This window comes from Rattus norvegicus, chromosome 1 (genome assembly GCF_036323735.1).
Source record: "Rattus norvegicus strain BN/NHsdMcwi chromosome 1, GRCr8, whole genome shotgun sequence".
NCBI lineage: Eukaryota > Metazoa > Chordata > Mammalia > Rodentia > Muridae > Rattus > Rattus norvegicus.
The window spans coordinates 210,547,389-210,574,488 of NC_086019.1; the positions used below are offsets into that span (position 1 = coordinate 210,547,389).

A 27,100-nucleotide genomic window follows, 5' to 3' on the forward strand; every position below is an offset into this window, starting at 1 on the left:
CATATCTCCAGCCCTGAAAGTCCAAGGTCAAGTGAGGTTTTTAACCTAGAACAGGAGGGATGGGGGGTACGGGGGTAGTAGGCCAGGGAGATGGTAGGCCAACCTTAGCTTTGGCAGACATTGAAAATTTTGAGATTGGTTTCTGAGCAGAACCCCATATTGTGTCCTTCTGGTGAGGCTGGGTGCAGGCCTGTGTGCTATGCCATGTGGAAATGGTGCCAAGACCTTTAGAACTCTTGCTTTATTAGGACAGAAAGCAACTGTCTAGTTAGTTCTATGCGTGCTGTGAAGGAACCATTCTAGGGGCATGTAAGTCAGTGGTTAGGCTCATGAGGAGCACTTGTATGTTCTGGGATAGCAGAGGACACAGTAGTCCAGTAGGGAAGAGCTTGCAGTGCAGAGAAGTTGAGTGGGTTCTCTGCTGAGACATACAGTGACACGTGGTCCTAGATGTGTGAGTGTGCTGTGCTGGAAGGCAGGCTTGATGTTGGTCACACGAGTGTGAGTGTATCCCACCAAATAGGATGGGTGTTCGTGAGGCTGCTCTGTGCTAGCCATGAGAGTATGCATGCACCTTACTGAATTAGATAGGTAACAGTGGGGCTTTCTTTTCCAGGTCATTGCTGCAGTATACTAGATCCCCAGTTGTGTTTTGTCATAATGACTGTCAAGAAGGTAAGAATTGCCATGGCATGCTAAAGACGAAGCCTGTGTAAGACTCTTGATGTATGTGTGTGAAGCATGCAGGATGACAGCACAAGTATACTAAGTACATTGAAATAAGGTGCAGCTAGCAAGTGAAGTTTAAGTGCAAAAATGAGCTAGAATTTTATACCAAAGAAAACCTTCTAAACTATAGTTAGAAAAGCAAGTTCTCAAAAAATGAAGAGTATTAATTATATTTACAATATTAAAAATATATATATTAGAAAGATCTGAAAAAAATTTCTTTAAACTGGGAATTGGGATGAAACCACATGTACCTGTTTGTGTATAACTCCTATGGTAGATAATCCTACTTTAGCCTACAAAGCAGCCCAAGATTGTGCAGGCTCTATGCAACTTACTTAGAACACCTTCTCAGAAAATGCCCACACACCACTGGAGAAAATTATAGTAAAGTATATGTTGCTCTTAAAGAATTTTACTAGTTTTTTTCCCCTGTGTCTTAGTTAGGGTTTTATTGCTGTGAAAAGACACCATGACCAAAGCAACTCCTTTTTTTTCTTCTTTAATTTATTCACATTACATCCTAATATCAGTCTACCTCTCTTTCCAGTCCACCCCACACCCCCATACAACTCCTGTCCCCATTTCTCCCACCTCTTCTTCTTAGAGAAGGGAGAAGCCCCGCCTGGGTTTTGCCCCACCTTGGTACATCAAGTAACTGCAGGACTAGGCACATCCTCTCCCACTGAGGCCAGAAAAGGCAGCACAGTTAGGGGAATGGGATTCATAGGCAGGCAACAGGTTCAGGGACAGCCTCTACTCCAATTGTGGGCAACCTGCATTTAGACCAAGCTACACATCTGCTACATATGTGCAGTAGGGGGCGTAGGTCCAACCCATGCTTGTTCCTTGGTTGTGGTTCAGTCTCTAGGAGTCTCCAAGGGTCCAGGTCATTTGACTCTGTTGGTCTTCCTGTGGAGTCCATATCCTCTTCTGGTCCCTTAATCCTTCCCCCAACTCTTTTCCAAGACTCTTGTAGCTTCATCTAATATTTGGCTGTGGGTCTCTACCTCTGTTTCCATTGGCTGCTGGGTGGAACCTTGAACTCAAGAACTCTGGAAGAGCAGTCAGTGCTCTTAACCATTGAGCCATCTCTCCAGCCCCTAAATTGGTTTCTTATGAAGACTCCTCATCAATAAGTTATTAATTTGAGTCAAAGTATTTTTCTGATTAGCTGATCATGGCTTGCCCAGCAATGGGGAAAAGCAGGATATACAGGAAAGCTACAGCTTTGCCTGTTAGCCACAGCCTTCTGGTCCTGATGGTGATGAGGTGTGCAGAGCATCATTACCAGAGAGGAGTCTGGACCAAGTCACTTGTCTGATTGATGGCCAAGTGTAGAAAAAATAGAAATGACGGTTGCATTTATTTATTATACAATTTTGGGTGTCTTTCTCCTGTTCTTGTTTTCATTGTCATTGGAAGCAACAGGAATATGCTGCAAAACCTAGAAGTTACTTTTATCAGAAACCTTGGGGGAGAGAGTAGCCAGAGTTAGCAAGGTATGGAGCTCCAGGCCCTCTCATCCACTCCTGAGCTGCTGAACACACTAGACTGACCCAGGCAGGTTGGCAGTCACCCACCTGCCTTGATTCAGTGCTGGAGGAAACATCATAGAGCCACTCATTGTCCCTGGTCTTCTTGGGCTGGACAGCAAGCAGGAACAAATTATTTGGGTCCCAGTTGGGCAGTAGATGACAGCAACCCAGTTCCAAGATTCTGGGACATTGACGTAAGGAAACCAGATGTACTCTTTTTTTTTTTTTTTTCTTTTTTTCGGAGCTGGGGACCGAACCCAGGGCCTTGCAGTTGCTAGGCAAGCGCTCTACCACTGAGCCAAATCCCCAACCCCCCAGATGTACTCTTAACACACACTGTGTGAGGTTTTTGGAAAGTACTGCTCCAGACAGTAGTTGAGGAAGTCTGGCTATGCTCTGAGTTATGCAGAGATCCTAGAGACAGAGACTAGGAACAGGTGGTCCTGGAGCCTTCCTGCTTAGAGCCAGGCCACTGCCATGACAAAACTTGTACTCTGTATGCCCATGATGTCTTTAGAACCAAAGCTGAAATCATTTGATGTAAAAATCACACTCTGCTGCCCAAGGGTTGAGCCTTGTGTTATAAAAATGCCTTTTCACCCAATTTTTTGGTAGGTAATATCTTATTGTTGGAAGGCCAAGAGAATTCTGAAAAGCAGAAGTTGATGCTCATTGACTTTGAATACAGCAGTTACAATTACAGGTAATGTGTTATAGTCAAATTCCAATTTCAGTGTCATTTCATTATTATGATATAAAGCAATTATAGGCTCAAACAGCATACTGAGCAAAAAAAGCTTCCCCACCAAGAAAGGTAGCTATTTGCCCCTGAGGCAAATCAGCCTTTCTATGCAGTTAGAGCAGGCACTCACAGCAGTTTGCCACTTCCTCTGGGCTGCCAAGATGGTTCTCCTGACAAGAGAACTGATTACCCCAGAAGCAGTGTACTCAGGTGCCCAAGTAGCATTCAGGTAGCACCTTTGGTTCTCTGTCTGCTGTGGTTCTGATGCTTACCCAAATTGGCTTTCTGTGTCATTAAAGCTACCATACATATTCCTGTGTTGGGATAATTTCTTACCCAGTAAGCCCATATAAAAAACACGACCATTTATTAACATTTATAAGCTATATGCCTAGATTGGACAGATCTACTCTAGAAGCCTACTTTGGGGATCAGAGATCCCATTTAAGGTTCATTCAGCTTTTAATAGACTTTTTATATGTATGTATATGCATTATGTATGTGCCCATGAGGGCTCTTGGCGGCCATTAGATTCCCTGCAACTAAAAGTAGCAAGCAATTGTGAGCTGCCTGACATGAGCCCTTTGCAGGAGCAGCAAGTGCTCTTTCCAATTGAGCCATTTCCCCAGCCCTCATTTAGCCTTTTCCCTTTCTGCCCTGGGAACCTGCAGGTCCTGCAGCATGCTTCATTCCTTGACGGCATTGCTCTCTCTTTCAGGGGATTTGACATTGGAAATCATTTCTGTGAATGGATGTATGATTATACCTATGAAAAGTATCCTTTCTTCAGAGCAAACATTCAGAAGTATCCTACCCGAAAACAACAGGTAGGAGACTCATTTGTATTGATAAGTTAGCCAGGGTTCACACGGTTAGGATTACACGCTCATCTTTCTCATTTACTTACTTACTTATTTAGCTAGCTAGTTAGTTTGTTAGTTAATTAGGTTTTTCAAGCCAGGCTGTCCTAGAACTCAATCTGTAGACTAAGCTGGTCTCAAACTCCAAGATCCACTTGCCTCTGACTCCTGAGTGCTGGGACTAAAGGCGTGCTCCACCATCCCTGGTACATGCTTGTTTTTAAAAGATACACTGTTGGGGCTGGAGAGATGGCTCAGCGGTTAAGAGCAGTGACTGCTCTTCCAGAGGTCCTGAGTTCAAATCCCAGCAACCACATGGTGGCTCACAACCATCTGTAATGGGATCTGGTGTGTCTGAAGAAAGCTACAGTGTACTCGTATACATAAAATAAATAAATCTTAAAAAAAAAAAAGACACACTGTTTACTTATTAAAGAAGAAACAAAACAAAACGTAAAGCACTCCTGTGTGGGTGTTAGCTAGGGATGAACTCAGGGCCTCCTGCATGCTAGACTGAGTATTCTGCTATACTACTCAGACATCCCAGGTTCATGATGGTCTGCTTAAATTATGGAAGCTTAGGAAAACTATTTTACTTATATTTAAAAACATTATTTTGCCTGGGCCTAGATGACACATGCCTAACTGCTGGGGCTGCTTAGAAGGAAGAGAGAGAGGGGAAGAGGATTATGAGCCCAGGCTGCACAGCAGCACCATGCATCAAGTGGAATGCTGCAGGATGGTGGCTCAGATGATTCCTGTGAGGACAGGTGTGAACAAGCCACTGCTCCAGATCAGTCAGGGAACATCTTGAGTCTATGGAGCCAGCAGTCCATGAAGAAGCTTCAGGAAGCAGACTGTATTCCAGGGTCAGCCTTTCAAATGGGAGCTTGCAAAGATGCCAGACAGTATCATTACTCTCTTCTGGTCACCGTGTAAGGCTGTTGGGGATGAACTTGAATATGCCCAAAGCCAGGCAGCCTTATGTGAGGGTCAGGAGGAGTAGGGGATGATGGGTCTGCTTGGGGTGAGGAAAGGGCCTAGGCTTGTTGGAAGAGAAGTTAGATCCATAGATGGGTAGCACCAGATTCAGAGCTGTCAGAACAGCTGGGAAGAGTTATCAGACAGGCAGAGGTAATGGTAAAAGACAGCGCTCAGACTGTAGAACAGTGCAAGTTTAAGGCAGTTACTTTCTAGTTACATTTTTTTCTGAGCTGTTGAAATAATCATCCATCCTAACATAGTTAATTCTTTTTTAAGCTCCATTTTATTTCAAGTTACTTGACTACATTCCAAAATGATTTTGAAAGCCTCAGCAGTGAAGAGCAGTCTGCTACAAAAGAAGACATGTTGCTTGAAGTCAACAGGTAAGCTTTTCCTTGCTGTGTGTTGGCAAGTATAGCCAGTTGCCAGTCAGTGGTGTTGGGTGTGTGTCTTTGCAAGGAGAGGCTGGATGGTGACATGACTGTACTCATCTGCTACTTGAACTTTAGCAGGAGCTCTGGAAAGTGTGGGTGACTGTGGGCTACAGAAGCCTGCTCAGGAGCACTTCCTGCTGAGTGCATAGGGCAGGTTTTCAAGAGCTACTGTCAGCTGGCGGTTCTGTGTGCTCTCTTGTAGCAGAGCATGGGCACCCCAGGGTCCCGGGTTCCCTGCAGCTGGGTATATTCACACCAGTAAGTATTCCCATGGCTGGCTAGAGGTGAAACGACTCCAGTCCCCTTACATATAGTCCCACAAAAGGGCCAAGGCAGCACGCATAGCATAAGAAAGATGTCTGATAGCATGGCTGGGGTATAAGATGACCTCTTTGGTTCCCTGACTGACCTTTTCACTTTTGTGGTTACAGATTTGCCCTTGCCTCTCATTTCCTCTGGGGACTTTGGTCCATTGTACAGGCCAAGATCTCATCCATTGAATTTGGGTACATGGTATGTTTCAGGGGCAGTTCTTCCAACTATGGTGTGGGGGCTATGGTGTGTGAGCTTGATTTTGGCGCTGGATGACCTGGTGGCACTGGGGCATGTAGCTCTGCAGGTCCTTCTCAATGATGTTACAGTTGCCGTACTCCAGGGCCATAGGAGCTGTCCTTGTCCTTGACATAGACTCTTTCTTGGGACAGGTCCCTCTTATACTAAGATGACTGTCCTTTAGGTTGGAGGTTTGGTAATGATGCCGTGAGGCAAAGACAGGAAGTATTTGGATATTTAAAGCAGGTTTTGAAGTCATAGAGTTGGTTCAGCAGGTAAAGGCATCTGCCACCAAGCTTCTTGATGAGCAGTCTAGTACCTACATGGTGGAAGGAGAACCATCCCTTGCAAGTTGTTCCTTGACCTCTACACATGCTCTGTGGCACAGTGAAATCAGAGACACAGATGTGGGTTTTGCTGGCATGGTGGTCCACAGCAGCACTGAACATCAGGTCAGCCTGGCTGTGTAGTGAAGTACTTACTGTGTTTGGTATCTCCCAGGAATATGCCCAAGCCAGGTTCGATGCCTACTTTGACCAGAAGAGGAAGCTTGGTGTGTGAATGGATGGCTCCACTCTTCACCACTGGACTGCAGGAGGTGGCTGCACCAGGCCCTCAGTGGAGCGCTGCTGTGACCACTGCCCTGGGCAGAAGGCCTGGACGTCTCACTACTGAGCACCGATGTGTATGATACTACAGACTATATTAAAGTGGAGTAACATTTCTTTCATCTTTGTTTACACTCTCACTAGGACTCTGAACCATGATTGGAAGCAGAAATATAGTGTGATAGTGCAATAGCTCAGACCCCGCCTAAGCGGGAGGCCTTTCAGCTACATGGCTACAGCTTCAGCCACTTAGGCCCCAGCCAGACAGAGCAGTGCTGTGTGGGTACTGAGTGCTGACTTAGGATATTAATGTGCTGCAACACGTTCATGACCAGGCTTTGAAGGTGACAGTCTGACAATGTGTTGGAGACACTCTGAAGGGCAAGTGAACAGACATACTGTGAAATGGCTCGACAGGAGGAGCCTGAATTGTGGGGTCTGTGGAGGCAGCCAGCTGTTTCTGTACAGGGTACACTTGACTATGGGTATGCATCTGCAGGCAGTAGCTGCAGCCCTCCTGTGCCTGTGTACACATGACTACAGGGGCCAGTGTCACTGACTGGCCATAACTGCAGTGTCTCCTAACTGGGTGTGCTTTATGCTTCAGCTTCCCGGGGAGGAGCAGTGGAGCCAGCTTCCTCACCCCTTCTTGCCTTCTCTCTGCCTGACCTGGAACTTGGGCTTTCGCCCATTGCCCTCTGAAGCTGCTTCCCATCTGATGTCACTGGGAGACAGCAGCTGTATGTGTGGGGTATTGGGGTGCAGGTAGATTAGAGCTGTGAAATCCATGTACATTAATACCCAATGGGATAAACCTAGAATTTTTTTTTTTTACTCTGAACTCTGAATTGTTTTGTGCACATATTTCTGCTACCACCGAAACTGTATTATACAGATAAATAAACAACTTGAAACTTATTCTCAGGCTGTTACCCTTCATATGTCTGTCAATGTCTTGCTCTCCACTAGCACACACGTGGAAAAGCCACATGACTAGTGCCAGGCTGGGCATCCTCCTCATCACACCTCATTCTCAGCAACACCGCATTTTTTGGTATCCCACTGGTCTCCAGACAGCAAAGGTCCCTGGGATTTGCTGCCCTTCCTGACTGAGCCTCACTCTGCTGCTCTGTCAGGAGTCAGGCCCAGTCAGCAGCAGAGGGAGCTGCAGCTGTTCCTGTTGCTCTGATCAACCAAGCTTCAGCAAGAATGCTGCATGCCAGCACTGTTTACATGTTACACGACCTTAGAACCCTCCACTGAAAGATAGGACAGCAGTGGCGATGACTTGCTTATTCTTGCCCTGTCTCACAGCGGCTTCACTCCAGCTGACTCTCAGCTTGTCTAATGAAATAACAGGCATGAGGACCCCCCCCGCCATGCTTCTCTTAAGCGTTTTTATTGTTTTTACACGAGTCCAGAAGTCCAGAGGAGTAGGGTGCTGTGGAGCGGAATCATAGGCCAGTGTGAATGGCCCAGTGAGTGCTGGGAAACAAACCCAGGCCCTCTGCAAGAGTAGTCTAGGCTCTTAAGGTCACTGAGCCCTCTCTCACTCACCCACCACCTGCTTTTCCATAGCTTCCCATTTGTGACAGTTATTTCCTGCTCAAATGAGTGGGGATCAGATCCATCTTGGTCTGATCAGTCACACCTGTAAGTGGTCATCACTGCCAGGACAGAGCTTGTTGGTGTTATGGTATGCTGTTCCCATGGCAACTGAAATAGCCAGTCTAGGACGGCAAGCTTCAGAGTTCGGACAGGCCTGCTAACTCCTTGGGGATTCTCTGCACTCATCTGCCCAGCTCTGTAATGTTTCTCTTAGCTTAGTCTGCCAAGCATGTGAAAGTGCCTGAAAGGCACTATTATTTCCAACCCTGCATTCAGTGTCTTCAGCAGGACAGTCTACAACCCTCCCAGCAACTTGGCCAGGGTCATTGTGGCTCGCTATGCCCAGAGCAGCTCTGGCCTCAAAGCAGCCTTTGTTGCTGGGGCCTTCAGCTGCAAGAACTACTTTGTAACTTGGAAAACTTGAGCCTCTGGCCTCTGACATGCACTGGCTATGTATATGCCTCCCAGCCAGAGGGAGTGAAAGAGGCCACGCCTACCTCAACCAAGCATGGAGGACCTTAATAAGGACTTCAGGGAGACAAAGCCTGAAGTCAAAGCCAGTTGCACACCTCAAAAGTGGGAACCTCCTCCCACCTGACTGGAATCCACTCTCACGAAACTAACTGTCCCTTTTGTCCCCCAAGAGTCTGCAGATTTTTAACACAGCTATCCCAGCAATTTCTAAAGGCTCAGATCCTAAAACAGTGCCTCCTACCCTCTACCTCCCTTGAAGGATGGTCTAAGTAGATGTCATCTTCAGAATCTAGAGCTGTGACCAGTAAAGTGTCAGTCTAACCCTGGTACCCCAGAGAGGACAAAGGCAGAGTTCCTGGGCCAGCCAGCTTTTTATTCCTGTCCCATTTTGAAGAAGCAGGAATCGAAGTAGGTGCTAGTCACTGTCCACAGTGAAGGCGAAGGGGCTGAGCTTGTAGCCGGTCCCTGAATAGAACTTGTTCTGGAACTCCACCCTGGGTGTGAGAAAGGGGCCAGTGAGAGGAAATCCACCCATCCCATCCATGCCCAGGCTCATTACGGGGGTGGGGTGCTCACCAGTGCAACCGCAGGGCATGTAGGAAGGCTGAGAGCCCCTCCATCACTAGCAAGATGGCCACAGTCAACACAGCAAAGGCAGCAAACACAGGGACCAGCACCACAGATGCCACACCAATCTCTCGGCCCATGCCTAGGCCTATGCGCATCACCATGGCCCACAGGACCTCAGACAGCTCTGCACACAAATAGGGGCTAGTGAGGTCTATTGAGGTCAAGGGTGAAGGAATGCCTGTCACGCCCCCACCCCAACAGCATTCCTGAATCCTTGCCCCTAGAACTGCTGAGGCATCTCTGTAGGACAGCCCCATTTGACTAGGTAGGCTATTGAGGCCCTGAGAGAAAGGTCACTCACGAGCATGAGCCAGGCTCAGGGCCCAGAGACGCAAGTAGGAGGCTGTGTTGGAGATGCAGCCCAGGCAGAACTCAATGGTGTGGATGGCTTGGTGCATGAAGATCTCCGAAGGGACAAACTGCACGGTAAGAGACCATGAGACAACATGGTCTGAACTGGCAGCCCTCCCCCAACAAAGTACTATACCACCCACCTCAGCTTCTTCATCTCCTGAGCTCCCAGCCTTCTCCTCATCAGGGCTCCAGCTGTTCTCCAAGGTGGAAGCATCCGGGGAGGCCAGAAGCTTGTCACTGTCCTCATCCTGAGAACAGATAACATCAACAGCTCCAGCCCCTAGAACAGCCCATGCTACCCACCTAGCAGCACAGAGCCTACAGGGAAGCAAAGGTCACTTCCCATTCAGCCTTCCTTCCCTGTACTCCTTCCTCCTCCTACCTGTCTGCCTGCTGTAGGCCTTCTCTGAGTGTTTCTTCGGTGGTGCTGGCGCAGAAGGTACAAGGGTGTGCCCAGCAGCAGGATAGGAACTGTGGCCAAAGCCAGGACCACCAGCGCATACTGTACCACTACCTGTGTGCAAGAAGGGAAAAGCAACCATGCACAGGGCATGTAACCAGTCACTTGGTATGGTCATACTGATCATTGGGAACTGTAGTCCCTCCCCCAGGGACCTCTAAGAAAGGACTTCAGGTTCCCAACACCTGAGACCCAAATTTTAGTCCATTGGCTCTGACATCACCGTCTGGCTGTATTCTGGCCCACAACCCATTTTTCAGATGGCTCTGTAGCTCCTGGTGACCCAGTGCCTGAGGTAGGAGGTCCCCAGTGAAAGAGTCAGCCATTCTATATCCCTAGCCTACCTGCCCGTGGAAGAGCAGCCGATTGGTGGGGTTTTGGGAGAAGAGGAACATATTGATGAAGTGAATGAGGATACTGGGGGCCGAGGAGGCGCTGGCAGCTGAGACGTAGAGCCACTTGTAGACAATGAGGAAAACAAGGTAGCCAAAGAGGCCCAACAGGAAGATGAGCTCAGGCACGGTCTCCAGCAGTAGCCGGTGGGCCTGGCCAAAGTGCCTGTGGGAACAGAGGTCAGAGCAGCCTGGACCCACAAGGACACTGCCCACACCCTTAGCTCACTGGCACCCTTAGCTCACACATGGTTGAAGATGCTGAGGAACACCCCAAAGGCCATGTGTGTGACCCCAAGGATGACAGACATCTTCATCTTGAAGGAGTTGAGGAAGCTCAGGTGGTTGGTGGCCAGGCTCCAGATCTGGGGTAGTGGGAGAGGTGAGCACACTGTAGTCACAGTTTTGCCAGGAACCCCCCCTCCCATGTTTCATCACCCCCCCCTCCCATGTTTCATCACCCTGCTCCCCTGACAAACCCAATTCCAGCACCCTAGTCACTAGTTCTAAGGGACTAGTTCTAAGAGACTAGTGACTAAGGTAGCTCAGGCACCCAAGCCTAGGCTCCACTCTCATCTGTTCAATAGGATAATGCTATATGGATCAGTTGTTTCCCACCTAGTGGACTGCTGTTTTGTTCTAGGTTTTTTGTTTTTTCTTTTTGTTTTAAGATTTATTTATTATATATGAGTGCACTGTAGCTGTCTTCAGACACACCAGAAGAAGGCATCAGATCCCATTACAGATGGTTGTGAGCCACCATGTGGTTGCTGGGATTTGCACTCAGGACCTCTGGAAGAGCAGTCAGTGCTCTAAACCACTGAGCCACCTCTCCAGCCCATGTTCTAGGTTTTTGTTGGTTTGTTCTGAGACAGGGTTTTATGTAATGAGGCAGGGCCTTGAACTCTTGTATGCAGCTAAGGGTGCACTTGAACTCTGATCCTCCTGCCTTGCATCTCCCAAGTGTTTGAATCATACTTGTGTCCTACACTCCGTCTGGATACTATTTTTATAGGCCTCTCTGCTTGTGTGCCAAGCCTGGCACCCAGGAAGTGCACAGTGCCACCTGTCAAAGGGGGGTAGCAAACAGGTGGAGCTGTGGATCCCTAGCCAGCCTTCCCAACTGCCCCCTTCACATGCACCAGCGCGCCCACTTACCGGGTCAATGCCGAAGGGATAAGGTCCGAGGAAGACACCAGTGATGTTAGGGTTCAGGGTAAGCATGGGGTGCTGGGACAGATACTCGTCACTGCAGCAAAAATAGATAATGTCAGAGCTGCACAGTGGGCCAGGGGCCCTGGGTGGGTAGGGAGGGACATAGGTCCTACCTCCAGCCTGACTGGTTGGCCATGGCAGCCACACTCCAGCCTGAGGGGAAAATAGTGGTGGCTCGGCTGAAGCACTCGTTGTAGATGAAGCCCGTGTAGATGGAGAACAGACCCATGAGCAGGAGTAGGTAGCGACCCCCAAAGAAGGTCTGCCAGATCTGGGGGGTCAGGGGGAGACAGTGCGCTGTTTAGCTCAGCTCACGGCTGCTCAGCTCTTGTGCCCTATCCCTTGTCAGGTATGGATGGTTCATACCTCATTTTGCGTGGTCTTTACAGCTGGTTGGTTCTCAGTGAGGACCATAGCCAGGGCGAAGAGAAACATGAGCAGTCCGTGGCCCACATCGCCAAACATCACAGCAAAGAGGAAGGGGAATGTGATGATGGTGTAGGGAGCTGTAGGCACACAGAATACAGTCAGGCAGTTCCCGTGGGGGCTGGGGATCTGCTTCCTTGTCCGAGTTGCCACAGAGGCCTCCCAGGACCAGCCAAGAGCGTGTGCAAGGCAGGGACCACTCGGCATATTTCAGAGTCTACAACTGTCAATCTATGCCACCCAAGGCTTGTGGTTTAAATTTCCTCTGCCCATTTCTCCAAAACGGAGATCTCGGTGCCACCTCACAGGGTTATTATAAATGCGTGTCGTGGGCAGGCCTGGCGGGTGACAGGCTGTGGACCTAGGTCTAGCAGTTCTAGCTACAGTCAGTTATTTAAAGATAAGGCAGCTACTGAGTGGTCCAGAATGGTCTTGAACTCCTGCTGCGTTCCTCCCAACTGTTGTTTTCTGTTTATGTGTGCATATGCTCATGTAGATCAGGGAAAACAATGGGTCAGTCCTGCATTTTGAAACAGCACTTGTCCTTAGCCGGGAACCTCTCTGAAAAGGAACTACCAGGCTCCAGCCCACATCTCACCACCACTGGAATTACATCCATGCACTGCTGAACCTACGTGGGCTTTGGAGACCTACACTCAGGTCTTCAGGCTCTCCTGGCCTAACCGTTCCCTAGCTCTGTTGCAAGGGGAGGGTATGCATGTGTGCAGCCTGGGATAGCTTACTGTAGGAGTTAGTTCTACTCCTATACAGGCCCTGGAAATTGAGCTCAGGCTGTCAGAATTATTCACAAGCCTTTACTCGGTAACCGTTTCTCGGGTTCTGAATGTTATGTTAGGAAGATGTATAAGCCTAGCATAGTAGCTCATACTTGTAATTCTAGAACTCAGGAAGCCAAGGCAGGAGGATTGCCATGAACTCAAGACCAACCTGGGCTACAGTGTAACACCCTGTCTCAAGGCAGGGCTAATGGCACACACCTTTATTTAATCTTGGCACTCAAGATGCAGAGGCAGGAGAATAACTGTGTGTTCCAGGCCAGCCTGGTCTAGAATGAGTGCCAGGACAGCCAGGACTACACATAGAGACCCTGTCTCAAAAGTCCAAGACCAAAAAATAGAAGAAGAAAAAAAGACGGTCTCAAAACTACAAAACAAACCATACACACACACACACACACACACACACACACACACACACACACACACACACACACTAGCCAAAAAGAAGCTGGAGAGTGAGTTCAGCTAGCAGGTAGCCCAGTAGTGCACAGACCAGACCTGATGATCTCAACACTTGGGAGGTGGCGTTCAAAGAAAGATCAGAAGCCCAAGGTCATCCTTGGCCACACAGAGTTTGAGGACAGTCTAGGATCAATGAAGTCCTGTCTCAAAAACAGAACAGCAAAAAAAGAGAAGAAAAAGAAAGGAATAAAAGGAAGGAAGGAAGGAAAGAGGGAAGGAAGGAAGGAAAAAGCAAAACAAAGCAGGAGAGGGGCAGACGGAACAAAAGCTTCGCAGACAGACGAGCATCCCAAGTGCCGAGACCAGAGCCCGTGGGATCTGGTGGGCACTCCGGAAGAACAAACTGGGTACTCAGTCTCTGGAATTAGAGTTGGGAGAAGGGTTCCAGTGCACAAGAATAAGTAGGGGCCGACTGTGACCCCTTCAGGAGCCACACTGTCATCCTACTGCCCAGCTGTCGTAAAGAGTGAACTTTAACCCTATGTTTGGTGTCCTTATACAGAAAGGGACAGGCACTTGAACACAGGAGAAGGGAGAAGAAAGACCACATGGCCATGACAGCTGTTCACAGCCCAGGAAAAAGACCCCGAACAGATTTCCCCTAACAGTTGGAACGGTGCAGCTGACGCCCCACTTGACCTCAGACTTCCACCCTACATTTCTGCTAACTATGTTTAGACAACATCTAGTAGCACAGGGCTTGCCATGTGAAGGGACCCCAGCCAGCCCATGCACGGCAAGCATGGCTCTGGCAGGCCTTCCCCTCCTTCCCCCTGCCCCTTGGTCTTGCTAAACACTGTTAGATTGCATTCTCTCTCGAAGCTGGCCACCAAGGTCTATTCCCATGTTTGTCCACTCCATCCTCCTACAGCTGACTACCGAGGTCCAGCTATCAAGTGTTGAAGTCCAGCAATCGAAAGCCCCCTTTGGGTCACCTAATTAACACAGCCAATCAGAATGGTTTCCCCATTGTACCTTTATAACCTGCCATTTTCCTATGGGCCGCATCTGTCTCCTCTATCCAGAGGTAGCCCTTTGCTTGCAGTCACCCCACCCCCTTCCCCTTTCCTCATCCTCTATCTCCATCTTTGTCTCTTCGTCCACGCCTTTTGTCTCTTGGGACAAATAAATCTTTTTTGTGCTGAGAACTTGGTCTTGGGATGTCCTGAGCCAATACAGATCCTTTCACTGCGCAGCTAAGGCTGACCTAAGATCCCTGCGCCTGCCTCTGCCTCAGGCATTTACACCACACCCAGCCATCTCTGCTACCTAGCCACCTTCTGAGGAGCCACAACGCTTTACTGCAGTTGTTCCAGCAAACAGCACCCTCCTTCCCCAAGGGCTGGCAGGGGACAGCTACCATGAACACATCGTGGCAGTCCTACCTGCATTGGAAGGGCTCGGATCAAGTCCAGGATGCTGGTTCTGAGGCACTGAAGGGCCAGAACCTTTCAGCCGGCATCTACGTGGACTCAGACTGGTACAAAGGCCCACGCTTTTACTGCAAGCACTTTGCCCGCTGAGCCTTGAACTCTCTACGTAGCTGAAGAGGCCTGAATTCTTGATCCTCTTGCCTCTACCTCCCAAGTGCTAGGATTATGGGCTTAACCACCATGCTCAGTTTATGCTGAGGATTGAACCCAGGGCCTCATGAATCCATGAGGCAGGCGCTCTATCAACTGAGCCACATCCTCATCCTATCGATTTCAACTTCATAAAAACAAGAACAATGCAGCGTGGCCAAGTAAGCCACAATCGAAGGCCGGCCTGGGGCCTATGACCACCACTAGCCTTCCTAACACTCCTGAGGTTTGTACTATCGTTCCCATTCCACAGACCAGGAAAAATGTGACCCACAGAAACTGAGAAACTCATCAAAACAAGTGAGCTGGACTTTACGTCACTCCCAAATCTGTTTTCTGAACTTTCCAAGCTGGTTCCCTGTGGATTTAACAGCTGAACAAAGTGTAAAATCCCAACTGGGACTAGGGTACCCAATAGCCTCCCAGGAGATTGAGTTGGGGACTACGTCTCTGTTACAAAAGTGTGGAGTGGACCCAGCTCCTACCCCTCTCAAGGTTTGCACCCCAAAGGCAGGGGCCTAACTCTCAAGGTTTGTATCCAGACAGAGGACAGGAAGGCTGGCCCCCATCGCAGGAGCAGTGGATCTTACCAGGGTTGACTTCCCTGTATCGGCCCACACCATAGGCATCCACAATGCCCTGGAAGCTGGAGGTGAAGCGGTTGGTCCTGATGAGAGTTGGAGGCATGTCCTGGCAAGGGATACGGTGAGCCACAGCACTCACTCCTTCCTCACTCTGGGGTACCGAGGCAGAGAGACAGAAGCTAATGCTAGGGCCTGTAGAAACCCTGCCCCTCCCTCTCAGGCCCAGCTGAGATGGGGACTGTAGAAGGTAATTTCTGGGTCGAGAGTGGGGTGGGATGGCATGGGGGAAGTTGGTCAGCCCCACCCTATTCAAGATGCCCTGGAGGAGGAGGCTCCAAGGAATCTGTACCCATCCTTCAATCCCAGAGCAAAGGTAAGGTTCTAGAAGCTTGAGGAGAGACTGGAAGCAGAATGAGTTAAGGCAGGGAGGGAACAAAGCCCGGATGCTCACCGAGCCGCTCTGCAGCGCCTGCTGTACAGTGGGAAGGTCCCTCGTGGCACACCAGACCTCCGCAATGAGGCACTTGTGTGTGGTGTTCACACTGCACTGGTTGAGGGTCAGGTACACGGCCTTCATCTTCCGGATCTGCACCTGCCCTGGGGGCAGCAGCTGCTGCACCCGGCCCAACACCTGGCTCAGGAACCGTTCTGTCTCCCCCAGGACCTGGGGCCAAAAAAAAAAAAAAAAAAGGTAATGAATCGAATTGAAAGGCATGGTGAGGGAGCTAGCAGGGGTCATGTCACAGGGGCGCTCACCTCCTGAAGCTCCTGGCTCTGCTGCTGCAGCTGCTGCAAGGTCCTGAGCCGGGCTTCCTCCTGCTCCAGGTACGGGAAGACATGACAGTGAAAGCTGAGGAAAGATGGGGTAGTGCAGGTCAGTGGAAATAACCAGGAAGAGCTGAGGGCAGGACAAACTTGGTGACGGTGTTATCAGGGGCCTGGGCCACCCGGGACCAGTAATATCTATCTGGGAGCCTGAAGTGGCTATAGGTTGGACACCTGCAGTGGCCAAGGGACCCTGCACTTGTGGCTCACCAGTCTGTGATCTTCCGAACCTTCTGTCCGATCTGCTCACCCCAGTAGGAGATGACAAAGGTCATCCAAGTTGCAGGCTCACCCTGAAAAAAACAGGTTCAGTTCCTCTCCGGAGCCCTGGCTCCTCCCAAACGGCCCCAACCCTGGCTCCTGCCAGCTCACCGTCACCGGGTCCTCCAGCTGCCCCTCAGTCTCCTTAAAGCTGGCAATGAGGAAGCCGCGGCAAGCTCTCCAAAGCAGGCGCTCCAGGGCTGCAGCCTTGCAAGGCTCCACAGCACCTGCCACAAAACTGCAACAGAGCTGGAGGGGGACTGCAGCCTCCTCCCAAGCCAGCTCAGTAGGAAGCACCCACAGGGAACCCCCCCCCCAAACACAACAAACAGAGACTCAGGGGCCAAAGGGTCCCTGTCTTTGGTCAGTGCCCTCAGGCTGTCAAGAAAAGACAAACTGCCCCCACTCACTTGACCTTCAGGTCTGCATGTGGCCCTGGGGTGGCTGAAAGCAGGGGTGTTCTCTCAGTGGTGGGTCCCTCCGTATGGACAGCTGCCATCTGGTCACCAAGAGACATTGTGAGGCCCGGCCTAGGTTGGGTTTGGCATATGTATCTCCTGTCCCCATCCCTGCCCTGACTGTGGCTGACCGGAGGGGCGTGGCTCTGGCCCAGCACGGCTGAGTGGAGCTGTAGCTGGTGCAGCTGGGCCCGAAGTGCCTGTTGGTTGCCTCGAACATCCCGAAGCTCCTGGGCCAAGCGGTCCGTTTCCTCCTGGATGCGCAGCAGGTCTCGGGGAGGTGGTGCTGGCAGTGTCCCCTCGGGTGGGGTCAGTGTCAGGCCTGCCCGCTGCACTTCTTCCCGCAAGAAGGCTAGACACAGAAAGGGTGGCAGGGAGGTTAGGGGAAGCCACACAGAACATGCCAGCTAATGTCTACTGTTAGCCAAGAGCTGCAGACATGTAGGGAGATCCCAAACGCCTATCAAATGCCATGACTAATCTGCTGAGTCAGGACTCCAGAAAAATCCCAGGCTAAACTGCTGTTTCAGAAGCTCTGTTCCCCCTGTTCTGTCCTCATCTCTAACGTAAGGAAGGACTTCACAGCCTTCCATTCCAGCGTCTGCCCACCCCAGTCCATGTAGGCAGAAAGCCTGAATTGCGGCTCATACTCCAAGGCAGCCCAGCCTTAGGTCCTTGGCTCCACCCACCCAGAGTCAACCTTGGCTCCACCCACCCAGAGCCAAGTTCGTCCTGCGGATCCCGGCAGTCCCGCCTGCACCTCCCTTCTCTGCCTTCCACCTGGGTAGCTGGGACACTTCCTTTCAGACCAAGGCTGGCTAGTGCTCCTTCCAAGAAGCTAGCCAGCCTGGAATGTGGGTCTGGGTCCAACTTACTGAAGGTCTTCTCCAGCTCCTCGCAGCGCCGGACCTCTACCACGAAGCGTCTCTGGAAGGCACTCACCGATTCGTTGAGCTGTGATGGATACACATAGGGGTCAGAATCTCTGGGAGGGGCCTAGGAACTGCTCTGGGATCTAGGTCTGAGGCACCTCCTCCAAAAGTTGCTGGGTGCCCAGTGAGCCTGAAGTGACCAGCTGGAGCAGACTCAACCCCGTGCCAGAGAGGGCATGAGTAGGCATGAGGAGGGCACCAGTGCTGGAAGGGAGGGTTGGGATGCTTCCACGGCAGGCCAGGGGGAATCACGGGGCCTTTCCTGATGTGGGTTACCTGCCCAGGGCTCTGTCCCACCCCACTTACGTCTCTAAACTCCACGAGGCCCAGCTCACCCAGCTGGCTCACACAGTTGTAGGCAGATGCTGTGGGCAACAGGAGCTGGACCAAGGCCACCTCTTCACTCCGGAACATGGAGCCCATGATCCTTAGAGCAGGCAAAAAGGTTGGCTAGGAGCTAGTTCCAGGCAGGCATCCATACGCCTCTTCCCACTCACTGGATTGACAGATGGGGAAACTGAGGCTCCGAAAGAAGTAATGGGTACTGAGGTCGACAGAAAGTCAGTAGCCTGAGAAAGCATGGAGCAGCCCCATGACCCTAAAGCCTACCATAAGCTGTTAGCCTTCCACTGCCTCGTTGCTCCAGTCTATCCCAGAGACCACCGTTTGCAGCACTGTATCACCTCTCTGCCTGTGTCTACTGGAGACCCAGCTTAGCCCTGGGGCCAGAGGCTCCAGTCCTGAGGCTATGACAACAGACACCAAAAGCTGCTGAGCTGTCTAGCCTGCTTCCCTACACACGCAGTGGGTGGAAGGCTCTCTAAGTTCCCTGGGGCTAAAATCCTGAGGGAGAGGATTGGGTGGGGGTTGCCTTAGGCTACCCGGCTTGCTGGCATTGCCTGTGGGGCTGGGAAGTCCGGTGTTGAAACCAAGAAAGTGAAACTGTGAAACAAAGGGCAGGAAGCCCTGGTGGCCTAGCTCCAACCCCAGCAGGCACAGACACATCCTGGCTGGAGAGTGGACTCCAATACTCTCCCTGGGCCAATGCCTGCTCTGTAGCTATTGCTCTTCAGGGCCAGGGTCCTGGTGGGACATTTTCCTCAGCTCTTAAACTGGCGTTGAGGGCTGGGGGACACAAGTGGGAGCACACATTGAGAGGAACTTTAGATACTAATATGGGCCCAGCTTGCTGCCTGGCTCTGCCCAACTTCCTCCCTAGGCCTGGTTTACTTAAGGGGAAACCACAGTCCTGTCCCCAGCCTGGAAGAGGAAAGAATCCAGAGGGTGGGCAAGGGCTTCAGAAGAGCCAGGCCCTACACAGGCAAGGGTGAGCAGGAAGGGCTGGGTGAAGAGGGCCAGGAACCAAGTCTCTAGGGTCCTCCCTGAAATGTAACCAGCTGTGTGACACTGGGTAAGTCACTTGCCCTCTCTGGGTCTGTTTCCTCTTTGACAGAATAAAATTTGGCCACCCCTGGCAGGAAAGATGTGAGTGGGGAGGTGAACAAAAGATGAGTTGGGGATTTAGCTCAGTGGTAGGGCGCTTGCCTAGCAAGCGCAAGGCCCTGGGTTCGGTCCCCAGCTCCGAAAAAAAGAAAAGAAAAGAAAAAAAAAAAAGATGAGTCTCCCTACATCTTACTTCTATAAACACCCCTCCCCCCAATGCCTAGTGGACACCCCAGCCTTAGGATTTGTTTGTTTGTTTGTTTTTCAAGATAGGTTTCTCTGTGTAACCTTGGCTGTCCTGAACTGGCCTTGAACTCATGGATGAGCCTGCTTCTGCCTCCTGAGTGCTGGGATTAAATGCCTGTGCCACCACCACTCCTACCCCAGCCTTATCTTCTAAGTGGGTCAACCCAGGTTGAGTAAGGTGAAGTCTAAGGCCATATGGCCAAGGAACCAGACCAGAGAGGGGTCTACCCAGACAGAGGAAGGCTGCTCTGACCTGGCATGTCCCACCATGTCCCAGCACCATAACCACCAATACAGGGGTGCCCCAGACAAGGAATGCTAGCCAGTAAATGCAAGACAAATAAAAGTTGCTCCACACTCCCTGCAGAGAGTCCACACTATGCACTGTGATGTTAAAGGTCCTGTCTCCTGCCTCACCAGGACATCTGCAAGCTAGACCCACACACACCATTCCTGCTCTGGCCTTCCCCCTCACCACCCCCGCCCCCGGAAGCCCTGAAGGTCTGCCTTACTCCTGCATCCCCTTTCCGAGTCTTCTTTCGACCCTTGCCTTTTCTTCCAGCCCCTGCTCTTCAGAGGATGACAGAACGAGGAGAGGGGCTGGATTCTGCCTTGAACCGGGACAGCCTCCGTTTCCTCATCTGTAGAATGGGTCCCTCCCACAGAGCCAGACGCAGCAGGGGGCTCCTTGAGCTCAGACTTGGTGAGGCGAGCTCTGAAGTTGCCCGGAGTTAGTAATCTATCCTCTGCTTCTCCTTGCGGCCTGCCTGCACCCCACACAGCCTAACACGGGCGCGTGGCCGCTGAGTTGCCTCCACCCGGAGTCGGGCGGGGAGACTAGACCCTTGTCCAGGCGGAGAAAGCGGTTGGTAAGCAGGGCTGGGGCTCCTCAGTTTAGCAGGATACTCACCTACGTAGACTCGTCTCTCAACTCAGGACTTAGGATCTGAGCCCGCCCGCCCGCCGGCCTCTGCAGCTCACTCCAGCTCCGAAATACCAGAGTGGGCGTGGCCTGTGACGGTCCGCCCACTGCCCGCCCCCGCTGAGTTTGGGCGCCGGGTGGGGGTGGGGGCGAGGGCGGTGGATGAAATGGTTCTGGAGGTCCCGGAATCGTTTAATCCCGGGGATTGGGAGATAACCGACACCTGGGATGCCAGGTAGGACTTTAAGGATAGGTAGGCCACCTTCAACTTCCTGATGGGTCCTAGCACGTACAACAAGCTGCTTAGCTATTGTGCAAGATCTGCTGCTACCCAACCTCACCTAGTTCAGGCTGGGTAAGCGTGAGCCCACTCTTTGGGTCCCTCTCCACTGGCAGCAGGGTGTTGGTTGGGCCAGTCTCTGCTGAGGAACTTGCTCCCAGGAGACTGGAGACTCTCCAGAAGTGCCTCAATCTCCTTCCTAGCCCTTGGAGTCTGGAAACTGAGATTCAGGACCATTTAGCTGTTTGCACTTTGGACAGGCTGGACTGTAGCCACTGGGGACCAGAGGGGCAAGGGGCCCCTCAGCTCTGCTGATCCTTGGACCCCATTCAGTAAACAAGGGCCCTAGTGTGTGTGGGCCCTAGTATGTGTGAGTAAAGAATGGGAGCCTAGGGCAACCTGGAAACTGAGTCAAAGTGGGTAGGTATCCTCAGAAAGCAGGTATGGCACAGGTCTGATCTGACTTGGTGTGAGGACCCTCACACAAGTACACCAGGGGGCACAAGTCAGTGCTCTTCACTGTGGGGGAACATACAGGGCTACAAAGCTGTCATGGTTGCTGTGGTAGAAGTGTACATTAGAATATGAGAACCAAGCCACCAGCAGCAGCCTGTGTGTGTGCGTGCTGTGTACGTGTGTGTACATATGTGTGCGTGTCTGTGTGTGTGTGTGTGTGTGTGTGTGTGTGTGTGTGAGAGAGAGAGAGAGAGAGAGAGAGAGAGAGAGATGTTCACCTAACACCCACAGGCAGGAGGAGTCAGAGCTGCACAGCTTCGCTGGGACTGCAAACTGAGAAGCTGGGGCCCCCACAGCAGCCTGGGCAGGGACTCAGTGGGCAAAGGGGATGTAGCAAGAGGCAAGGCCAGCTCAGAGGCAGCGGGACCTATGTCATTCCCTTGTGACTGTCACCCCATAGCAGGCTTCCTGTTCCCCAAAGGATATTCTGACCTTGGGGGTTACTGGGTGCAAGTATGTGCAGCTACACTCCCCGTGCAAGCACACGTGGAGGCCCGAGGCTGACAGCAGATGTCTTTCCTCGGTTGCCCACCGCCTTACTCATTTTTGATACGGTCTCTCACTGAACCTGAAACTTGCCATCTTGATTAAATTTGGTTAGCCAATGACTCTGGGATCCACGAGACTCTATCCTCCAGCAGTGGCCGCACTGAGCTTTGATGTGCAATCTCAGGATAAGAACAATTTATCACTCAGCCCCTACCCAGCTTCCTCCTGAGGCTCTCGATGGACTCTGGCCTGAAGCCAGAAAGGATCCAAGTTCAAACAACTGTGGTGATGGAGATCTGAGAAGACAGAAGACTGGACCTCACCTCTCAGACACCCGACACCAATGGGGACAACAGGCCCGTGGTGTGGGAAGGCTGTGGGGAGAAGCCCAGATGTGTGATATGGTTCTGGGTACTGTTGCCCACCACAAAGAGGCCCAGTAGCTTGGAGCCATAGAGGAAGGCTGGGCTCTGCCTTTGCCAGATTTTGCGGGCAGGTGAGCCACTGGAACCCACTGAGGGAAGGATGCAGCAGGCCATGCACATGTATCTGGTCTGGGCAGAGCAAACCAGAGGCCTGGCTGCGTGGGGTAGATTCTGCCCTAGAAATAGAACACAACAGGCAGTGTGGGATCAGAGTTTCTTTATGGGCTATAGGGGCCACAAGGCTGGCCAGGTGGCAAGGTCACCGGTGGCCCGGTCACCGATACAGGTAGTCAGCCTGGATGTTGGCCGCGATCTCGGCCTCCCACTTGTCACCATTGTTGAGTAGCTTCTCCTTGTTGTACAGCAACTCCTCATGCGTCTCGGTGGAGAACTCAAAGTTGGGGCCCTGTGAGGAGGAGGTCAGTCAGTCAGCAGGGCAAACCCTTCCCAGGAGCCTCTGTGCTAGCCCTTCACCCAGCCCACTCACCTCCACGATAGCGTCAACAGGGCAGGCTTCCTGGCAGAAACCACAGTAGATACACTTGGTCATGTCAATGTCATAGCGTGTAGTCCGGCGGCTGCCATCTGCTCTTGGCTCAGCCTCAATGGTGATGGCCTGAGGGGCAGGCCACAGGTCACTGTCATACTGGCAGACCCCTCCTGGCCCTGGGTCTGCCCATCACAGCTCAATCTGCCCCCTGGACATCTGCATGGTTGCCTCATGTCCTCAGCCCTCCAAATGAGCCCCACTCACGTGGCCCCATTAGTCTCTGCCAGGTTTGTGCTCAGCATTTACCCAGGTGACCCTCCTGTCCCACCAGGAAAAGGCTAGGATCTGCTCTGTCCCCTGAAAAGAGGTCCCTTGGACAGTAAGTACCCAAGGACTGCCGTGTTGAACACCTTTCCTAACAATCCCCATTTGGTGGAGAAACTTAAGCCTCAAGAGAGATGGAAGGATCTCCTGCATTCACAGAGTAATGAAGGACATAGACCAAATCTGAAGGTATATCCTTAACTTTCAGTTTCTGGGGGGCAGCTGTATGCCAGGCAAGGGTAAAAAGGGATAGCCTGGGAACTACAGACCAGGAGGACCTTAAACAAACGTGACACTCCCTAATGGAAAGTTCACTACTCATAGTAGAGCCTCAGGAGCCACTACTTCCTTCCTTCCTTCCTCCCTTCCTCCCTTCCTTCCTCCCTTCCTTCATTCCTTCCTTCTTTCCTTTTTTTTTGGGGGGGGGGGCAGAGTTTCTCTGTGTTCCCTGGATGTCCTGAACTCTATAGACGAGGTTGGCCTGGATGAAAGGCATGTCCCACCATGTCCGGCAAAGGCACATCCTTTTGTGTTTATAATGGCGGGAATTCAATCTCTCCGGCTACTCTTGCAGTTACAGGGAGGATATGAGGGATGAGCCTAGCCTGTCTGTGCAGAGTGCACTCTACCTAGGAGCCACACCAGACACACTGAGCTTCTGGGGCACAGCTCAGAGCTGGAGTTAAGCATGGCAGGCTAGGCAATGTCACAGGGCCAGTCTTAGGGCTACAGCTGCTGGACCTCGTGCTAGGCACAACAAAGCCATCACAGCACCTTCCTGTCTCCCCAACCTCGGGTATTCTGTATAGCGCCTACCAGCACAGTTGAAAGGCAGGCTCTGAGGAGCAGCCAGGCTCTGAGGAGCAGCCAGGCTCTGAGGAGCAGCCACTCCTGTTGCATACCCTCAGCTCAAACCCAGAATGGGCAGACAGACAGGGTTCCTGAAACCATGTCATGGCCCCTAGGCCCAAATGTCACATGATTATTGACTCCTAGGGTGGGATATGAGTAGGCCATGTGGCCTGCTTGGAATGGAGCCTGCCCCTGGCTGGCTTCCTGACTCAGCCCTTGGACATGAAGGACTTGTCCCCCACACAGGGTCAAGGTTAGGTCAAGTGAGAAAAGGACAATGTCTGTGACAGTGCATGCTTTTATCTCAGTACTCCAGACTCATGCAGAGGCAGACAGATCTCTGAGCTTAAGGCCAGCCTAGTCTACACAGTGAGTTCCAGGACAGCTGGTGCTATATAGTAAGACTGTCACAAAAGACAAAAGAAGGGACTTTCCTGGGGGAGTATATCGAGGTAGGGTCAGATTTAGGGCCCAGTAGTCAGAAGGCAGACTCACCTGTGCAGGACAGATGGCCTCACAGAGCTTGCAGGCGATGCAACGCTCCTCCCCAGACGGGTAGCGGCGCAGTGCATGCTCCCCACGGAAGCGCGGACTCAGTGGGCCCTTCTCAAAGGGGTAGTTGATGGTGGCGGGCTCCCGAAAGAGGTAGCTTAGGGTCATGCCCAGGCCTGTGAGTAGCACAGAGCTTGTATGTAAGGGGATGCTCTCCTCCTGGCCATCCATGCCTGACTCTCACGTCTCCCCTCGGCCCTGGCACGCACCTCGGAAGAGTTCTGTCCACATCAGAATCCGAGCTGCACTGTCAGTCGCAGACTTCATGTCCACATCAAGTTCCTGTGCCTTCATATTCACATACTCTGCAGGAGGTCAGGGCGGGAGGTTAAGGGAGCTGGCTCTGGAAGATGAGGCCCAACTCTCAACCCTAGGGCCAGTAGGTGGGTTCTTAGTGAGGGCCCAGGAAAACAGGCCTGCAGCCCCGGCGGGTGCTGGTGGTTTCTGTTCTGGCCAGGTAACTCAGTGCAACATGGCATAGCTTTTCAAGTTCAGGGAGTAAGGGTCCTGGGTCCTCCCAGTGGGTCCTGATAGAGGGGAACAGGACCTAGCAGCTCTTCCCCATCACATGCCTCCCTCCTTTGACTGCCACCACAGTGACAGTGAGTCACATTCTCTCCTGATGGCTACCTTCATTTTCAGAGTGGAAACTACAGCTCTCAGAGGGTCCCTAGCAAAGCAATTTGCCTAGCCTCAGGTGTGACAACAGTCAGGAAACCACAAGTTAGAAGATCTGGTACTCACTGTACGTAGCGGCCACTGCACTGCTATGAAGGCTTTGGCCATTAAGATGTCCTGCAAGGAGAAGAGGTGATTTCATACCAGGAAGCTCAGTTCCCCATCCCCAGGAAAAGCCTCCAGTCCTACCTGTGCGCATGGCCTGGGCCAAGGCCCGGGGCAGCACTGACGAGCTCAGGCGGTACATCTGGAACATGGAGAACAAGGGAGGGGAAGGGTCTAAAACTGCCCTCCTCAGGACCTATCTTATACCCTATTCACATACCAAACCAGTCAAGATCAGCACTCCTAACCTTCAATCTGACCTCACTCTGCTCATCCCAAGTTCCATTTCTGCAGCTCCCAAGCAACCTATTTAATCCATTTTTGTCCACTCCTTACCCTCTGTTCACACCAAAATTCCCTGACCACCACCAGTGTATTAGCTCTGAGCCAGGCTTCATGCCAGATGTCACAGACCCTGTCATGTTAAGTGATTGACCCAAATTACCCAATGATATTGGAACCAGGACAGGAATCTAGGCAATACCTGCAGGAAAACCCTTAAAGGTTGAAGTAATCATGAATAATAATCATGTGGTCAAGTTCCTCTCTCTAACCCAAGGACCTCCTGGAACTCTCCCCAGCCTGCGGAGTGACCTTGGGCAAATGATGTCCCTTGGTCTCAGTTTCTGGCCTGCGATGTAGGAAGAGGGGTCCCGAAAATTAGGGATGTATGCAACCAAGGGGATGTTGAACAAGAGTCTGGCACATCACCAACGCTCTAGCGCCCTCTTGTGACCTTTGACCTGTAGCGGGTCGGCTAATTCTTGACCCAAGGCAATTCTGGATCCCAACCTACCACTTTCTCTCAGACCTTCCCCTTGACCTCTGACCCTATGAACGCAGAAGGCATCCGGCGAGGCAGCGCATGCGCCCGAGGGTGCGGGCGTTTGGCCCGCAGTTCGCGAAAGGGCACAGAAGCCGCAGGTCCGGAGCCGACCCGCTAGATACAAGACTTCACGAGGTCAGTGGTGACACCCGTCCGACCCTGTCGTTGCGTCACCCAAACCCCTGTCTTCGCTGCCTTGCCTTGGACACCCACCTTGAAGTGCAGCGGCTCCGTCCCTGGCCCAGGTGCGGGTCAACCGGAAGGCGGAGCCTAAGTTCGGGATGCTGCCATTGGACGAGCTTCTCACGCCTTTTCCAGAGTTCCCTTTCCTTCTTTGGTCTGATTGGCCTGCGGTGCTGCAGGAGGCGGGCCCAGGACTATATTTTTCTCTAATTGGCTGATGGGAGCAGATGCTTGAAGTTTTGTAGGGAGCTGCCATATTGTATCGGAGAGGTTAATACGCCTGACTTCCGAGATGCTGAAGGCGGGACTTCCTGAGCTCGGTTTGGGACGCTGGTACATTTCCGGGAGGGGAGGGAATGGTGGGGCTCATTTAAATACTGCAAAGATGGCGACAGCTCATAAGCTCTTTAACTACTTGGCTTCTTCTGGTCCTTGTAACGGCCGCGGGTAGCAGGATTTTTGTCAAGTCTGCCCCTGGGACTAGGGAACCATGAGGCAATCCGCATGTCTTGTATGGAGTGATCAGGGAAGGCTTCCCTTAGGGAATAGTGTCTAAGTGGCAGTGAGGAATCTAGCAGGCCAAGAAGGACATGTTGACTTGGTCAAAAAAACAGGCCAGGTGTAGAGACAAAATTTGGGTTTTAGAAGTTGAGTGGCTGGAAGCACCATCCCATGGAGTATGGAGCTCAGACTGGTGGAATGTTTCACCTCTGGGTAGAATGAGGAGGAGTGTCTGCATGAGGCAAGATGGGGATACCCTGTGCAGAACTGAAGATGAGAAGTAGCTGGGGGGAGTGAGTAGCTGGAGGAGCTGAGGGGTGAGGAGTAGCTTGGGAAATGAGTAGCTGGGGGAGGATC

General features: G+C 51.7%; 3 protein-coding genes across 18 annotated transcripts in view; 1 reads left to right on the forward strand and 2 right to left on the reverse strand.

Moving 5' to 3' along the window:
- Chka (choline kinase alpha) overlaps window positions 1-7,365 on the forward strand; it is a 48,685-nt gene extending 41,320 nt beyond the window's left edge. For all 9 annotated transcript variants that reach the window (XM_006230707.5, NM_001398586.1, NM_017127.3 and 6 more), the window contains 6 exons: window positions 617-675; window positions 2,883-2,970; window positions 3,728-3,836; window positions 5,130-5,236; window positions 5,719-5,800; window positions 6,341-7,365. In XM_006230707.5, coding sequence (XP_006230769.1) covers window positions 617-675; window positions 2,883-2,970; window positions 3,728-3,836; window positions 5,130-5,236; window positions 5,719-5,800; window positions 6,341-6,400 — 505 coding nt within the window. In that variant the 3' untranslated portion in view covers window positions 6,401-7,365. The remainder of the gene's footprint in view (window positions 1-616; window positions 676-2,882; window positions 2,971-3,727; window positions 3,837-5,129; window positions 5,237-5,718; window positions 5,801-6,340) is intronic.
- A 1,516-nt stretch (window positions 7,366-8,881) lies between these two features.
- Tcirg1 (T-cell immune regulator 1, ATPase H+ transporting V0 subunit A3) lies at window positions 8,882-20,633 on the reverse strand. Of its 5 annotated transcripts, none has more exons than XM_008760097.4 (20): window positions 20,511-20,618; window positions 18,218-18,407; window positions 17,855-17,933; window positions 17,111-17,331; window positions 16,932-17,020; window positions 16,633-16,759; window positions 16,471-16,553; window positions 16,192-16,285; window positions 15,887-16,099; window positions 15,442-15,586; window positions 11,947-12,086; window positions 11,694-11,851; window positions 11,524-11,614; window positions 10,612-10,730; window positions 10,318-10,531; window positions 9,896-10,027; window positions 9,654-9,761; window positions 9,461-9,578; window positions 9,106-9,283; window positions 8,882-9,023 (listed from the first exon to the last, which is right to left on the reverse strand). In XM_008760097.4, the coding sequence occupies exons 2-20, from the start codon at window positions 18,332-18,334 to the stop codon at window positions 8,945-8,947; spliced, it is 2,505 nt and encodes an 834-aa protein (XP_008758319.1). In that variant the 5' UTR covers window positions 18,335-18,407; window positions 20,511-20,618; the 3' UTR covers window positions 8,882-8,944. The 5 variants fall into 5 exon arrangements, with proteins under 5 accessions (XP_008758319.1, XP_006230790.1, NP_954520.3 ...); XM_006230728.4 differs by having other exon boundaries at window positions 18,247-18,338; window positions 20,511-20,563; NM_199089.3 differs by having other exon boundaries at window positions 18,218-18,338; window positions 20,511-20,547.
- Window positions 20,634-22,434: 1,801 nt separating this feature from the next.
- On the reverse strand, window positions 22,435-26,319 carry Ndufs8 (NADH:ubiquinone oxidoreductase core subunit S8). 4 transcript variants are annotated; one of them, XM_006230731.3, is made up of 7 exons: window positions 26,030-26,319; window positions 25,318-25,375; window positions 25,195-25,245; window positions 24,660-24,755; window positions 24,394-24,566; window positions 22,720-22,848; window positions 22,435-22,638 (listed from the first exon to the last, which is right to left on the reverse strand). In XM_006230731.3, the coding sequence occupies exons 2-7, from the start codon at window positions 25,373-25,375 to the stop codon at window positions 22,507-22,509; spliced, it is 639 nt and encodes a 212-aa protein (XP_006230793.1). In that variant the 5' UTR covers window positions 26,030-26,319; the 3' UTR covers window positions 22,435-22,506. The 4 variants fall into 4 exon arrangements, with proteins under 4 accessions (XP_006230793.1, NP_001099792.1, XP_038964139.1 ...); NM_001106322.2 differs by having other exon boundaries at window positions 26,273-26,310; XM_039108211.2 differs by having other exon boundaries at window positions 25,828-26,261.
- Window positions 26,320-27,100: the final 781 nt, after the last annotated feature.

Bases quoted from the DNA above. Each gene is read 5' to 3' on its own strand.
- Tcirg1 (XM_008760097.4), bottom strand. From the start codon at position 18,334: ATGGGCTCCATGTTCCGGAGTGAAGAGGTGGCCTTGGTCCAGCTCCTG. The intron at 17,934-18,217 runs GTAAGTGGGGTG...TATCCATCACAG, and splicing joins GCCTCGTGGAGTTTAGAGAC to CTCAACGAATCGGTGAGTGC. The intron at 12,087-15,441 runs GTAAGATCCACT...GTGTGCCTACAG, and splicing joins ATACAGGGAAGTCAACCCTG to CTCCCTACACCATCATCACA.
- Ndufs8 (XM_006230731.3), bottom strand. From the start codon at position 25,375: ATGTACCGCCTGAGCTCGTCAGTGCTGCCCCGGGCCTTGGCCCAGGCC. The intron at 25,246-25,317 runs GTAGGACTGGAG...TTCTCCTTGCAG, and splicing joins GGCCCAGGCCATGCGCACAG to GACATCTTAATGGCCAAAGC. The intron at 22,639-22,719 runs GTGAGTGGGCTG...TCCTCCTCACAG, and splicing joins CTGTTGACGCTATCGTGGAG to GGCCCCAACTTTGAGTTCTC.